At 41.1% G+C, this 17,222-nt stretch overlaps 1 protein-coding gene across 1 annotated transcript in view; it reads left to right on the plus strand.

The window, feature by feature from the left end:
- Nucleotides 1-17,222, plus strand: part of F13A1 (coagulation factor XIII A chain) — a 295,105-nt gene that overhangs the window by 174,766 nt on the left and 103,117 nt on the right. Inside the window, exon 7 of the mRNA XM_075554127.1 lies at nucleotides 7,132-7,270. Coding sequence (XP_075410242.1) covers nucleotides 7,132-7,270 — 139 coding nt within the window. The remainder of the gene's footprint in view (nucleotides 1-7,131; nucleotides 7,271-17,222) is intronic.

Here is a 17,222-nt window from a genome sequence, read left to right on the forward strand (position 1 = left end):
ACAAGTACAACAACCCATGTGATCCATGAATAGTAAATAATAAAACCCAAGATGAAAGGAAAAATGATATTACAGTTTAAATGCTGAGCACTCCGTTTTCAGAAAACTGTGGATGAGGAGGTACTACTTTCTCAGAATGGAGTTAACCTGGGTGATACAAGTGAGGTGAAACCTCTAGATCTTCATTTATATATGGGTCATAACTCAAGGTTTGGAGAATCAGAAGCCAAAGTCTACTAATAGTCTACTAATGGGAACTTAGAATGTGAAATTATAAATCTAGGAAAATTGGAAGTCATTAAAAATGAGATAGATTGGATAAAGATTGATATACTAAGCATTAGTGAGTGGAAGTGAATTGGTATTGGCCATTGTGAATCAGAAAATCATGATTTACTGTGCCAAAAATAACACAGTCAAGAGGAATGGCATTACATTGTCAAAATAGACATTTCAAAATCTATCTTGAAGTACAATGCTGCCTGTGCCTTCAAGAAAATCTAATCAATACAAGTCTTATTCAACTTATGCACCAACCACAAATGCTAGAGATGGAGAAATTGGAGAATTCTACCAACCTTTTAGTAGGAAATTGATCAAACGTGTACTCAAGATGCATTAGTAATTATTGGTGATTGGAATGCAAAAGTTGGAAACAGAGGAGGAAACAGTGATTGGAAAATATGGACTTGGTGATTGTGTTAGTCTGGGTACTTTAGAGGAGCAAATCCACAAAAACTCATGTATAAGAGAGAGTTTTATATAAAGGTTAAGTGTGCATCAAGAAAACATCCCAACCCAGGGCTGCCCAAGCCCACAAATTCCAATATTAACCCATATGTCAGACACCAATCCACAAAGTCCTCCTCCATCTTACAAAATATACACTATGACACCAACTGCAGGAGGAAAGCCAAATCAGTGAACATGTAAGAATCACAGCGCTGGCAGGGGTCTCCACACGGCTGTTCCAGCACCTTGGAGATATCTTACATGAAGTGAGCCTTTCCAGCTAAAGCAGGGAACTGGGTAAGGCACCCTAGTCCGACCATCAGAGAGCAAGAGACCAGAGAACTAGAAAGGCGAGGCTCACCAAGTCATTTATCCCTCTGCCCTCCAATTCACCCCACATGTGTTTATCGGCCAGATTGGCACAATAAATTAACTACCTCCACGATAGAAGCAAAGCTGGATATTGCATGATAGAATTTTACACCACCAATGACTTGTTCATAGCAAATACCTCTTTTCAACAACACAAACAGTGACTATACATGTGGACTTCTCCAGATGAAATACTCAGATAGCAAATTGACTGCCAAGTTGACTGCATCTGTGGTAAGATACAATGGAGAAGGTAAGATTAGATCAACAGCTAAGACAAGACCAAAGGATGATTGTGGAACAGACCACCAATTGCTCATACATAAGTTCAGGAAGCTGAATAAAATTAAAACAAGTTTACTAGAGCCAAAATATGACTGTCTTTATCACCTGAATTTTGAGAAGAGATATGATGCATTGAACACTAATGACAAATGACCCGATAAGCTGTGAAGGTCATCAATATTATTCATAAAGAAGTCCAAGGGTCATTAAAAAAATTTTAAAAATCAAAGTGAATTTCAGATAGAACCCTGGAACTTGCTCTGAATTGTAGAATAAGCCAAATGAAAAAAAAAACCGATAAAGTCAAAGAGTTGACTACAATATATCAAAGGGCAGCTTGACAAGACAAATCAAAATATTGTAATGAAATGTGTAAACAACATAGAGTTAGAAAAACAAAAAGGAGGAACACACTGAACATATTATGAACTGAAAAAGTTGAAGAAAATATACAAGACTTGGATTGCACTATTGAAAGATTTTCTGAGCAAAATATTAAATTATACAGGAAGCATCCAAAAGAGATGGAAAGAATATAGAGTCAATGTACCAAAAGAACTAGTCTACACAATTTCAGGAGGTAATCTATGATCAGGAACCAATCATGTAGAAGGAAGAAATTTAAGTTGCACCGAAAGCATTGGCCAAAAACAGGGCTCCAGGAATTGATGGGATAACAACTTAAATGTTTCAATAAGTCGATGAAACACTGGCACATACTCATCTATTCCAGAAAATTTGGAAGACAGCTACTTGGCCAACTGATTGGAAAAGATCCATATTTTTACCTATTCCAAAGAAATAACCCAATAGAATGTTCAAACTATAGGGCAATATCACTGATATCACACCCAAGTAAAATTTTGCTTAAGATCATCCAATAACTGTTGCAGCAGTACGTTGACAAGAAGCTGCCTGAGGTTCAGGTACATTGACAAGAAGCTGCCTGAGGTTCAGGTACATTGACAAGAAGCTGCCAGAGGTTCAGGTACATTGACAAGAAGCTGCCAGAGGTTCAGGTACATTGACAAGAAGCTGCCTGAGGTTCAGGTACATTGACAAGAAGCTGCCTGAGGTTCAGGCAGGATTCAGAAGAGAATATGGCACAAGGCATATCATTGCTAATGTCAGTTGGATCTTGGCTGAAACGAAGAGTACCCGAAATCAACAGTGTGATTCATAACAAACTATCAATGCCCTTGAGAAGAATGGGAAGTACAGAACACTTGATTGTGCTCATGTGGAACTTGTACACGGTTCAAGAGGCAGTTGTGCAAATAAAACAAGGTAATACTGCAAGGTTTAAAATCATAAACATGTGCATCGGGCTTGTATCCCGTCATCATATTATTCAATCTGTATGATTCATAAACTATCAGAGAAGCTGGATTAGAGGAGGAATAATGTAGCATCAGGATTGGAGGAAGGCTTATTAATTAACAACCTGCAATATGCATATTGCACAACCTTACTTGCTGAAAGTGAGGAGGACTTGAAGCACTTGCTGATGAAGATTCAGGATTGCAGCCCTCAGTGTGGCTTATGACTCAATGTAAAGAACACCCAAACCCTCACAACTGAACCAATAGGTAACATCATGACAAAGAAAGAAAAGATTGAATTTGTCAAGGAATCTGACTGGCTAGGATCCACAACCAATTCCCATGGAAACATCAGTCGAGCGATTAAAAGACATTCGTATTAGGTAAATCTGCTGCACAGACCTCTTTAGAGTATTGAAAAGCAAGGATGTTACTTTAAGGACTAAGGTGCATCTGACCAAAGCCATGGTATTTTTAATTGCTTTGTATGCGTGTGAAAGTTGGACTTTGAGTAAAGAAGACTGAAGAAGAATTAATACATTTGAATTGTGGCGCTGGAGAAGAATATTGAAAGTGCCATGGGCTGCTAAAAGGCCAAGCTGATTTGTCTTGGAAGAAGTATGGCTAGAGTATGGCCCCGTAGAGCCAAAGATGGCAAGATTTGATATTATGTGTTCGGACATGTTGTCAGGAGAGACCAGTCCCTGGAGGAGGACATCTTGTTGGGTAAAGTAGAGGGCCAGTGAAAAAGAGGAAGGGCCTCAAGGAGATGGATTGCAATGATGGGCTCAGGCAGAGGAACTATTATTTCATTCTGTTCATAGGGTCACTATGGGTTGGAACCAACTCGATGGCACCTACCAACAACAACATGGATGACAGGGTTACCCCAAACTCCATTGCAGTGTACCCCACTGAAATTAAGTCTCCGGTGTAGTCCCTCTGACCATTGACACACAAGGTGAATAGCCTAGCTATCAGACAGAGTGCACAGGAATGTGGGCTAATGACAGATGTAGGTAGGCTATATAATTTGACACCATGTCATTTGTTCTCCCTTTGGACCCACTTTAAATTTGTTCCATATTTTAGTATTATGGATTATCTTCTCAATTCAAGTTTTTCTGTTTTTATTTCTATTGTTGTGGGGGGGTTGTTTTCCTTTTATTGTTTTCTGTTGTTCTTCATATGTTTGTATCTAGAATAGATTTATCTGTAGTTACAGGAACTGGATTTCTTGGTATTATGGAAGGGGAGGTTGTAGGGAAATGGTGGAGCTTATAATAATGGGCATGAGAAAGAATAAAATGTTCTTGAATAGATTGTTGTGATGATTGAACAACTCTTTTAAACATGTCTAAAATTTTCAGCACTGTCAGAGGGATGAGGGATACAGATGAGAAAGTCAGTGCAGGAGAGGGGAAGGGAGCAAACCCGTCTGACAAGTACAAATGCATGACTGTTGGTAAGAAAGGGGGGGCGGGCAATCTTGCTTGCTGAAAGTGAGGAGGACTTGAAGGATCTGATGGTTAAGGACTATAACTTTCAGTATGGCTTAAAACTCAATGTAAAGAAAATGAAATTCTCACAACTGCATCATGATGACCAGAAAAAAAGAGTGATGTGATAGTTAAGGTTTATTGTGCCAACTTGGTCAGTGAACACATGTGGGATTAATTGAAAGGTGGAGCAATAAATGGCTCAGTGAGCCTTGCCTGCCTAGTTTCTTGTTCTCTGATGGTCTGACCAGTTGTGGCTGCCTTAGCTACTTCTCTGCCTCAGCTGCAAGGCACACATCCTTTGAAACATCCCTGAAGAGAAGCCACATCGATCTACCCTGGTGCAGCCCTGGGTGCTGGAGAAGCTGCGTGGAGACCCCTGCCAGTGCTGAGATGCATGTATGCTTTCCTCCTGTATTCAGCGTCATTGCGTGTGTTTTGTGAGTTTGAGGAGGACTTTGCAGATCGATGTTGGACATAAGGGTTAATGTTGGACTTTGGAGCTTGGACTAGACTGGTTGGGATATTTAATGTACAATATATAAAACTCTCTATCACAAAAGAAAAAAGACAAGTGGGAAGACTGACCTCCAGTGCGAGGGACGAATGACTGAAAATGCTTTGGGGGATCCTATGGGACGAGTGACCCTAGTGGTATACATCAAATGAACCACAGTGACCTGGGCTTCTGGGTTCATCCTGGGGACCCAGGTCAGGTGCTATGGAATGCTGGGGAATTGACTCCTGGACTTTCAAAACTCACAGCATGTTCCAGAGTCTACATCGGTGAGATCTGATATGGAAAATCCACTGGGTGAATAGGACTCTGCCTCAGACATGCTTGTAACCTAAGGACTGAAGATTGAAAATTCATGGGGTCTGAGGAAGCAGAAAACAACTGTACCATGATTGTGGAACTGTTGGTGGGTGGATAAACATGACCTTGCTACATCAATGCTCTATCTGCTGTATTAAGATGTATATTATTCCAGCAAACCAGTGACTAACAATCTCAGTGAATATTATTGTAAATTTCCCCTGACAACCAAGCCCTACTGTTTGTGGAAATAGTGTCCAGCCACAAAAGGATTGATTCTGTACAAGTGAATAATTCAGGTACTGTGATATGGAGCTAGCCTACATTGGCCCACTATCCCTCTCTCTAGAGGGCTCTACAAAATTAGCACCAGGGTCTAATTAAAGACAATAATAATGGAAGATCATTAATGCCCCAGGGGGATAATCAGTAAGACTCTCTACCATAAATTAACAAGGAAGGAAGTTTGGAAACGGACCCAAAGGCAAAAAACAAACAAAAAACCATAGATCCAGGAATGGGTTTTTGGGTTCTCTCCAATTTAAGAGCAATTAGTTCTGTCATCATGGCACTGTTTGTCGCTCGTCCTTAGGAAGGGAACACAGAAGATACAAGTGCTACAGCAAAGTGTGGTGAAGAAATGAATTGGTGCCTGGATGTCGGATAAAGGCACCTTTTCTGAAAAGGTTTTAGCCATTCAAGACAGGTTTAACATTTTGATCTTCTATCGTCATCTCTCCAATGCACTCTATTTGGTAACTAGTTTTGTTCACCCCTCTATTATGGCTAGAGGGAAATCCCTAGAGGCTTATTTCCTATGTGGATCCCACAAATGAATGTTGGGTTCCCACTGTCATCCATAGCCTTCTCCAAACCTTTTCAGATGATCCCCCCCATCTGATGCGTATCAGGCATGATCTGGTTTTCAATATTTTCTATATTTTTGTTTCATTTTTTATTTGTTCATAATGGGGTTCATCTCAGATGTGTTATGTCATTGGGTGTCACCCTCTTGAATTTTTGTTAGATGTTTAGTTTTGTTTTTTTCCAGGATATGAAACCCAGGATTAGTGACTCTATAGGGACAGCAAGTAGATTAAGAATTTCTGGACACAGCAGTGGGGTGTGTGGGGCGGGGAGGGGGTGGGCAGGGAGGAAAGGGGAGATAAATAGGAGTTGATGTCAAAGAGTTCAGGAATGAAGAGAATGTGTTGAAACTGATTGTGATAGCAATCATACAATACTGCTTGAACTATGGGATGATATGACATCTATGTTAACTCCCACTAAAATGGTTTTGGGGAAAAATGCCTAAAATCTTAAACACTATGATATGTGAATTATTTGTTCAAAAGAAATTGTTAAAATCAATGTAAAAACAAGTTTGGGAAAGGATACAATGTTGACACACAGAGTATGAGCCAAAATTAAATGTTCTAGTATTCTATTCTTTGCAGTGTTACTCATATTTTGTTATGATCCACACAATTACATGCCCTTGCATAGTTCATAAAATATAGGTAAATATCTGCCATGCGAGAAACCGTACATCACTACAATGAGAGTGATAGGAATGGGAGACCGGTGGTGGCAGCCGCTGTTTGGGGTTTAAGATTAAGTTACCTAAGGAGAAGGACACTTTAGTGTCCCAAGTATAGACTTCAAGGTTATTATGCTGAAGGGTGGATAGTCTTGGTTAAAAATGCTAAACTATTCTAAGGGAACAAAAGACAGGCCAAGTCATTAATCTTAAAATTGTCAGATGAATTATTTTCAATGAGCCCTGATGGCTGGAGTCCTGGGAGCCAGGGAGGGCATTTGAATTATGTTTAATCAATAGGTACATATGGCAAGAAATGCATTCAGGTAATTTATTACCTAACAATTAAAATGAATCTGTGGTGTCACCCTCCATGGAGTGCTACAAGAGTGAACTAAGGTCAGGGCTTATAAATTACATATTTCCTGTTAACTGCTTTGCTTGTTGGTTGGTTTATTGGTTTCAGGGACTTAGTCCTTATAAACCAATTTTTTGGGGTTTTGTTTGCTACTAATCTGTTAATGATGGATAGCTTCAGATGTGGTCTTCTCTTCTTTCCTATAGTTTTGCGGTGCCTTGGGATACCAGCAAGAGTCATTACCAATTATTTCTCTGCCCACGATAATGATGCTAATCTGCAAACAGATATCTTCCTAGAAGAAGATGGCAATGTGAACACTAAGCTCACAAAGGACTCCGTGTGGTGAGTGTGAATTACAAGGGCATCTGCTGATACCAAATGACCGTGACATGACAATACTTAAAACAGGGTATACATAGTCGAATACTTCTTGCCCTCAATTTCAATGATCATTCAATGCCTTGGGTAGAACTGTTTGATTTTTCACAGACTGGTTTTAGCTAGTGTATTCAAAATGTTACTGAACTGAATCTCAGATTTCTGAGAATAAAGATCCATTATCCCCATACAGCAGCAACCACTAAAAAATGACCATAGTTTATGCTGCTCAATGTACCTATACTAATTCCTCTCTACCTTAGAACGTTAATAGCGTTGATCACACAAGTATTAAAGTCAAACTTTCTCTATGCCCTGCTCTAAGAGTAATACTGCTAACACTTATTAGGCGTGTGCTATGTACCAGGTGTTTTCCGTTATTTCACATGCATGTGAAAGCTAGACAGTGACTAGGGCATCGGAATGAGGATCGATGCCTTTGAATTATGCTGTTGGCAACGAATATTGAATGTACCATGAAATGCCAAAAGAATAAACAAATCTGACTTGGAAGAAGCACGGACATGATGCTCCTTGGAAATGAGGTTGGGGAGAATTCACCTCATATACTTTGGACACGTGATCATGTGGGACCACGGTTGGTAGAGAGTCAGTGAAAGAGAGGAAGACTTCACTGAGATGAAGCTCAATAGCTCACACTGACACGAGAACTCAAGCATAATAGCAATCATGAGGATTGCCTAGCCCAGTCGGTTGTACACTTTATGTAAGGTTGTTCTGATTCAGAACCCACTCAATGCCAACAACAACATGTACCACGCTCCACCAGCTGCCTATGTGGTGACTTACCTGTTGCAGGAAGCTAGATTGCCAGCATTTCAGCTGCCAGCAGGGTGACTTGGATGAACAGGCTTTGACAGAGCTCCCGATTAAAAGTGACTAAGGGAAAATGTCCAATGACAAACTTCTATATATTGGCCAAGGAAAACCCTATGGATTTCAACCCAACATGGTTCAACTCACTTTCTTTGGACATGTGCGTGGAAAACATCCACCGCTGAAGGAGACATCCTGTTTGGTAAATGGAACCGCAGACACTGCATGAGATGAAATTGCACTTTAGTGAGCATGCCAGAATGATGCAGGACTGAACAAGATTCCCTTCTGTTGTGCATCCAGTTGCCGTGAGTTGGAATTAACTTTACTAACAACAACTAAGTGCTCCAGAGCACATTTATGATCGACTGGGAATAAACCCCAAACACACATGACACTTGCCTACCATGCTGTCTGCCTTGTCAACATTTAATTCCCCTGTGTTAGTCTGGCTAGATTAGAGAACCAAATCCACAGAAATCCACAGAGGGTTTCATATAAAGGATAAGTGTACATTCAGAAAGCATCCCAACCCAGTGCTGCCCACTCCCACATGTCCAACATTAGCCCATATGTCTGAAACTGATCTACAAAATCCTCCTCCATCTCACAAAACATACACAATTATGCCTATTACAGGAGGAAAGTCAAAATTAGTGAGTGTGTAAGCATCTCAGTGCTGGCAGAGGTCTCCACACGGCTGCTCCAGCACCCAGGGCTGCATCGGGGTAGGTCCATGTGGCTTCTCCTCAGGGATGTCTTGCAGGAAGTGAGTCTTGCCAGCTGAAGCAGGGAACTGGCTAAAGCAGCTCCACCCGGGTCCGACCATCAGAGAGCAAGAAACCCAAGACCTGGAAAGGCCAGGTTCACCGAGCCATCTATATTTCTACCCTTCAATTAATCCCACTTGCATTTATCAGCCAGATCGGATCAATAAACCTTAATTATCTCATACCCTTTGATATAAAGAAGCTTTTCTCCTTGATTTTTCCATCATCTTTCATTCATAAATAGAAATGGGAATAAAGTTGAAATTGTTACCAGATGCCATTTACAATTTTCTTTTACTATTCTGAGCAGCTGCACCACAAGTTGGCTAGATGGAGCTTGAGATCCCAGAGAGATATCCTTTCTTTTTGGTGACTCCTCCATCCAAAACAACATACTAAAAAGTGGGGGTTGAAAGTATATTTACAAAGACCTATATTGGATGAAATTGAGACAGAATTTCACCTGTTGCCAGGCATTGAACTAAACAGGATTTGCAATCTAGAGCTGTGTCCCATGAGATTGTTCTTTACAAGTACTAGAAACACTGTCCGTTGGAAAAGCATACAGATGGGGATGACAGGAAGTTATAAGATCATTTTAAGAGGAATTACACGTTAGGAATGCCTTCACCCCCTTGTGTTACAAGAATGGATCCCATTTGTAGGAGCAGTATTATCTTGCCAGTATCGGTAAATGCTCAGTTGAGAATGTTGAAAGAAAGAAGTGGATGGACTAGTAGCAAGTGTTACAGTGAATAAAACATAATGCAGTTCATTTGAAGGGAATGAACCGAGCAGGGGTAACCTGGAGAATTTGGGCAAGAGAACCAGGGAACTTCAATGTAATGGCCCTGCATATGGAATGACAAAACCAGACCAAAACATTTGCTTTGAAGCCTAAGGTGACAGTGTGAAATGGCAAAGTAAGAATTATTGGGCATTCTGACCTCTCTCTCTTACACACCCAAACACAGTCATCCTTTGGAGTCGGCTGCGCTTCCTCCCTGTTCCTTCATCTAAATCGCCACCACCATAAATTTCAACTGGCCACCCTAACAAATAATCCCACCAGGACCTAAATAACATTGATTCAGAATTGTGAGGCTGGTCGGTCTTGCTCTTGGGTAAACCATTGCTTTTCTCAAAAAGCCAGTCACTTTCGGGCTATGCTGCCCATTCCAAGACTCCTACTTCTCACCCTCCACTGCACAAGGCACTGCCCTAGACTCCTATACCCCTTCTTGCTCGACACATTGCCAGTCTTCCATATATGAACTGGATCATTAACTAAGAATTAATGGCTGCTCCTTCACCCTGGTGCACCCCCAAACAATCAAAGGCAGTTATTCCCGGAGAGCATCTGCTTTGGATTCAAGTCCTGGCACTGTCACTATCCAGTTGTATGCCTGTAGGTGAGACACACTTTTCTGTCCCTCTCTCCCAGTTTCCAAAGTGGCTGCAACAACATGTCCTACCTCATTCAGCACAGAGCCAAGTATCCGAGGTCCCTAATGTATGCGAGGCATTCTAATTGCCTTAGTTATTAATCTCCCGGCTGGAGTCAGCAGCAGTGGGTTTCTTCGAGGCAATGTGTTGCCGTCGATTGAAGCACATCGAGCAATCATCAGAAAGAAGAATGTGTACTGTCCTACAATGACTATGCTCTTCCGTGACATCAATCAAAGCAGAAACTGTGTCTCCACTGTGCCAACTAGGGCACCTTAAAAGCTACAGATGCTGAAAAAGAACCAACGTGCTCCCTAGGTGCTCTTTGATGGAAGAAGCTGGGTGACTGACACTGGGACATCTGTCAGTATGTGATCACCACAGTCATACTGCAGTCATTCCCAGGCCTAACTCCACATCCCCCTTTAAATTCTCTCAGACTATCCTTTCTCCACAAACCTCTCTAAATTCATTCAGCTTTCTTTTCTCTTTTTGGCCTCCACAGATTCTTTATCAATCCAATCCACACACAGTACATGACTTGAGAATTAATTTCTCCTCTTGATTACCCAGGATTCCTCATTCCTGTGTCATTTGTCAGCTTTGTGACAAAAGTGGAGGAAAGTCGGAGGAAAGGTTGGAATTCCAGGGCATCTCTCTTGACTCTGGAGTGCACTGATTATCCTAACTTTCTGAATTATTCCTTCTTCATTGTACCCACCAAAGTGGAGAGTTCTTCTTTTGGAACATGGGAACAAAGCAGCAAGGTCTGAGGCTTCTTCTCCTGCTTGGTGTTTGCACCTTTCTATTCTCTGGGCTTAAGTGGCTCCTCTTATTTAAGGAGACAGTGGTGATTCAGTGGCAGAAGTCTCAAAGACCACGCAGGATTCTCTGGTTTGACTCCTGACCAAAGTACCTCATGCACAGCCACCCACCTGCCAGTGGGACAGTCAAGCATCCAGATTAAGACAGACTAGGAATTAAAACCTGATCCCCTCTTTCCAAATCTCAGCTGAGAAAAACCTAAGGAGTCATAATGATCTGACCCATAGCTGGTCATAGAGAAGGAGCAGGACTGAGTATTTCATTTCTTTGTAAATGGTGTCCCCATGAGGCAGGGCCCAAAGAAACAACAGATAATAAACAACAATACTCTTTCTTAGAACACTGAGAGCACCATATCCCACACAGGCCATATTTTGCACAAAGCATCTCCAAAGCCTGGGCTCCTTACCAAGAAGGGATCAAGGCACACTAAAGGACATACTGAGTAGAGTCATGGACCTCAAGGTGATATCTTCTGGAAGGAGCAGGATGCTTAGTGTGCTGATGGGGTGTTGGTCCCGATTGACTAGAGAAACAAATTCAGAAACACTCATATGCGTGTAAGAGAGAACTTTATATCAACAAGTAACTATGTATCAATAAACCCTTCCAACACAGCCCAGGTCAAGTCCATAAGTTCCATATTAGCCCATAAGTCTGATATTAACTCATAAATTCCTCTTCAGACCCATTCAGCACATGCAATGATGCCGAATGCAGGAAAATCACAGGCTGGTGGGTGGAAAGTCCTGTGGATCCAATGGCAGTGGATGCATCTCCAGGACTCTGGTTGCCATCAGCAAGGCTCAGTGTGGCTTGTCAACAGGAAGGTGAAGCAGAGAGTGAGAGTTCCCATAATCCTCACGAGAAGATCACGCTCACAAGGAGGGATCAGGCTGTAGCATGATTGACAGGCTAGACTCCACCCCTTCCTTTTTATTTATCAAGTTAACATGAAATTGTATAACTGCCACAGATGGGCACTGAATTATGTGAGTTCTGTGCTAATTTGGGATTGACATCTTGGAATCACTCTGGAAAGTTTCATGGAGATGCCTGATAAGAGCTAAGCTGAAGTCAAAGCAAGTAAGCCTATGAGGCATCCTTAAGGATAGGACAAGGCTGGCACAGATAGGCAAGGAAACACTGGCAGATTGACCGCATTATTATATGAAAGTTACAGTACAAATGGACCAATTTTAAAGAAAAGGCTGGTCGCACTTACTAGAGTCATGAATATATTTCAATGAAAAGTTTCGTCTAAATGAAAGCCTATTCTTATTTCTCTGCTAAAGAACGCATGGCCAGTTCTGTCATTCAGTCTGCCCACCTCATAGTTTACATGTCTATTTTGTCCCATCAGAAAGCAACTGCCTGGCGGTTAGGGGGTGGGGAATGAGACAGGACCGTGTCTTCTCTGTTTTGTCAATATGTAACACAGTGTCAGACACGGACAAGCACTTTAAATGATGGTGGTCTGGGGGGAAATTATTAATGCTAATTTAACCAGATAAATATAATGTATTCATTCAACAAACACTAATTATCAACATCAGATGATAAGGATTCAGAGTAGCCTTAATTATGTATGGTCTGTAGCCTTGAGGATACCAAACAACATTCATGGTGTTAGTTGCTGTTGAGTCGGTTCTAACTTCTGGTGATCCCACACATGTCCAAGTAGAATTACGCTCTGTAGGTCACCAGACGACCCTTCCAAGGCTCCTATGTATCCAAATAACCAGTCCTTTGGCTTATAGATCATTTAACCTTTTGCACCACTGGGGGAATCTACAGAAAATATAAGGGACATGAGTATGTGAACCATAGGTGAAAGACAGGAGATAGGGCATGATTTTAAGCCCAGGGAGCAAGAGGAAAAAATATTCACATATGAGATAGCTGTAGACTATATTTTGGTTGTGCAGTCCAAGAATGAGATATGACTTAGACATGATCCTGGGCCACAATTGTCTATAAAAGCCCTAGAAACTGATTAGGCATCCTGAGAGCTACTTGTGTTAAAGACCAGACAGCATGATAGAGAGTTTCGTCCAAAAGAATCACACACTATTAGGACTACAGTTGTTAAACAGGAGAACTTATCCTCACACTCTTTTATCTTGCCCTTTATTTCCTCCATGTACTATAACAGGCGAGGGCATGGCTCTTGTCCTCACCCTCCTGAAGGGACCAATGCCTCTGTTATTGATTACTATGAGCAGGACAAGCTGTCCTGTGTGAGTATGGAAGAAATTGCTATTATCCTTCTATATCCTCCAATTCCCATTTCTCCATCCTCTAGAGCTGTGGCGACATTCCCTCCTAGGTCCTTTGAAGTAATCCCATCTCTTTCTCTATTAGTTTTAAGATGATCAACTAATCAGCAGGGTTCCAGATCCCCTCTTGGAACTAACAGCTTCCTTGACCACTGATAGGGATTGAACCGAGTCCTCTAAATATGTGTTGTGTATCCCGACCTCTGTGCCCCTGGCTAAAGTTCCATTGGGAATAGGTTACCTGTGATGAGTATTGTACGGTAGATCTTGAGCCAACAGTTTTGGGACATAAAAGATGGAATGCAAGTGAGCAAGCACAGAAGGGAGAGAGAGGCCAAGTCACATGAAAATCCCCCAAAGGCAAAAACTCAGAAGAGACAAACACCTTTTTCTTTTAAAAAATGCATCTTTTATTTATTATTATTTTAAAAATCATTTTATTGGGGGCTCGTCCAATTCTTATCACAATCCATACATCCATCCATTGTGTCAAACACATATGTACATTTGTTGCCATCATCATTCTCAAAACATTTGCCTTCTACTTGAGCCTTTACTGTCTGCTGCTCATTTTCCCCCTCGCTCCCCACTCCCCCAACCTCATGAACCCTTCATCATTCATAAATTATTATTATGTCATATATTACACTGTCCGACGTCTCCCCCCACCTTCTTCTCTGCTGTCCCTCCCCCAGGGAGGAGGCTATACATAGATTCTTGTAATCAGTTCCCCCTTTCTATCCCACGTTCTCTCCACACAACAGGCATCGCCCCTCTCTCCACTGGTCCTGGAGGAGTCATCTGTCCTGGATCCCCTGTATTTTCAGTTCCTATCTGTACCAATGTACATCCTCTGGTCTAGCCAGATTTGTAAGGTAGAATTGGGATCATGATAGTGGTGGGGGGCGGGGATGGGGGAAGGGATTAAGAACTAGAGGAAAGTTATATGTTTCATCGTTTCTACCATTAACCCTGCCTGGTTCATCTCCTACCCACAATCCTTCAGTAAGGGGTAAACAGACACCTTCTTATAGAGCCACTAGAGAGAGAAAGCCTCTTCCTATAGCTAGCCCCCTGAGTTTGGGCTTCTATCTTTCTAAACTATGACAAATTACAGTTCTTTTGCTAAAGCTGCCCAATTTTGTTATTTCTGTTATAACAGCACTAAATAACTAAAGCACCCGCTGACACATGACTTCGCTTAGTCTAGCTTCAGGACTAGTCACCTCCTGTATCTCTTTCCAATGAGAGAAAATGTTCTCTGGACAGTGGAGCACCAAGGTGGGTGAGGGAGATATGAGGAGCCAAGGGCTCAGCACGTATGTACACATTGAGGTCCCTAAGCAGTCTGTTTATAAAAGTTCAGCTCGCTTGTAAATTGGAAAAAAAAACAAGCAAACAATCAAACAAAAAAAAAACTCCAGCTAACTCAGAGTTAGAAACATTTTGCATGCTATTAAAGATAATTGCTAAAACTGAGTCTACAGGAGCTCTTGTAGTGTAGAAGGTACAAGCTGGGCTGCTCACTTCAAAATCAGCAGTTCGAGCCCACTAAACAGCCACAAAAGCAAGGTGTGGCTTTCTGTCCCCACAAACCTTTACAGCCTTTGAAACCCAGGTCATTGTTGCCAGGTGCCAATGAGTCAGTTCTGACTCATAACAACACTATGTACACCAGGAAAGAGCAGGTCCTGGTCCTTCATCATCCTTATGAGGAGTATGTTTGAGCCCATGGTTGCAAACTACAGTGTCAATCCATCTTTATCATGACCTCTCTAACTTATCAAGCATGATGTCTTTCCCTCAGGACTGGTCCCTCCTGATAACATGTGCAACACGTGAGATGAAGTCTCCTCAGTCTTGCTTCTAAAGAGCATTCTGGAGTACTATTTTCAACACAGCTTTGTTTGTTCTTTTTGGCAGTTGATGGCACTTTCCATATTCTTTACCAACATCCTAATTCAAATACAGCGATTCTTCTTCTGCTCCCCTTAGTCCATGGTCCCACTTTCAGGTGCACATTCGGTGATTGAAAATACCAGGGCTTGGTGTTTTCACCACCTTAGACATTAAACACCTTAGACATTAACATAACATCCTGGCTTTTTCAATACTTTGAAGAAATATGGTGCAGCAGAGTTAACCAATGAATTTAGTTATTTTATCTCTTGATTGCTGTTTTCCTGAGCATTGATTGTGGATCCAACCAAGACAAAACCCTTGACCACGTCAATCTTTCCTCTGTTTACAATGTTAGACATTGGTCCAGCTGCAAGGATTTTGGCTTTCTTTACATTAAGTTGTAATCCATATTGAAGACTGCAAACCTTGATCTGCATCAGCAAGCATTTTAAATCTACTTGACGTCTGCATATAGCAGATTATTAATAAAATCCAACTACTCTGATTATTTGCTCAACGTACAGATTGAATAAGTGTGATGCGAGGCTCCGACCCTGACACACATCTTCCCAGAATCCCCTTGTTCTGTTCACACAACTGCCTCTTGATTCATGTACACAGGTTCCACATGAGTACAATACAATGTTATGGGATTCCCCTTCTTCTCTTAAGACTATTCATAGTTTGGTTTGATTCACACAGTTGAATACTTATCATAGTCAATAAGAACCAAGTAAAAATCTTTCTGATATTCTTTGCTTTCAACAAAGATCCATTTCATTTTAGAAATTATATCCCTTGCTACACATCCTCTTCTGAATTTGCCCTGAACCTCTGGAAACTCCCTTGTCAATGTAGTGCTACAACCAATTTTGAATTATCTTCAGCAAAAGTTTATTCGCATGTGATATCAATGATATTGTTCTATAAATTGCATGTTCTGATAGGTCACCTTTCTTTGGAATGAGCACAAATACGGATCTCTTCCTACTAGCTAGCCAAATAGTTGTCTTTCAAACTACTTGGTATAAACCACTGAGTACTCCCAGTGTTTCATCGGCTTCTTGAAATATTTTGTTTGATATTCCATTAATTCCTGTACCCTTCCTTTTGGCTGATGCCTTCAGTGCAGATTGGACCACCTCCTCCTCCAGTACCATTGGTCCTTGATCTTGTGTTACCTCTCAAAATGGTTGAATGTGGATTCATTATTTTTGGTACAGTGACTATGTATTCTTTCCATCTTCTTCTTTTGAGTCTTCCAGCATCATTCCATATTTTGCAGATAAAATCTTTCAATACCGCAACTTGAGACTTGAGTTTTTTTCTCGAGTTCTTTCAGTTTAATGTATGCTTACAAATACTTTATTTCCCCAGGGTGTCATTTGAAATCGTCTGTTCAGCTCTGACTTCGTCACAAGTTTCAGAGTCTCTTTTGACATCCACACTGAAATTTTTTTTTCTATCTTGTCTTTTTTTTTCTATCTTATCTTTTAAGGGCCTTTTTCTTTGTTCATGTATGATGTTCTTGATGTCATCCTCCAGCTCATCAGGTCTTCTGTCATTAGTGTTCCATGTGTCAAATCTGTTCTTGAGATGTTCTGAAAATTCAAGTGGGATGTTCACAGGTTATATTTGGACTCTACGGAATTGCTTTAATTTTTTTCAACTCCAGCCTGAATTTGCATGTGAACAATTGATGATCGGTTGCGTATTCATACACCACAGTCAATTTCTACAATTGTTGGGTCAGCTTCGGTGAATTTTGGTTTTTAAAACAAAACAAAAAAATGTTTCAACTTCCATTAATATATTTTGCAAAGTATAGAGTTGTTATTATTTTGTTCTGTTTTTAAA

This window comes from Tenrec ecaudatus, chromosome 7 (genome assembly GCF_050624435.1).
Source record: "Tenrec ecaudatus isolate mTenEca1 chromosome 7, mTenEca1.hap1, whole genome shotgun sequence".
Taxonomy (NCBI): domain Eukaryota; kingdom Metazoa; phylum Chordata; class Mammalia; order Afrosoricida; family Tenrecidae; genus Tenrec; species Tenrec ecaudatus.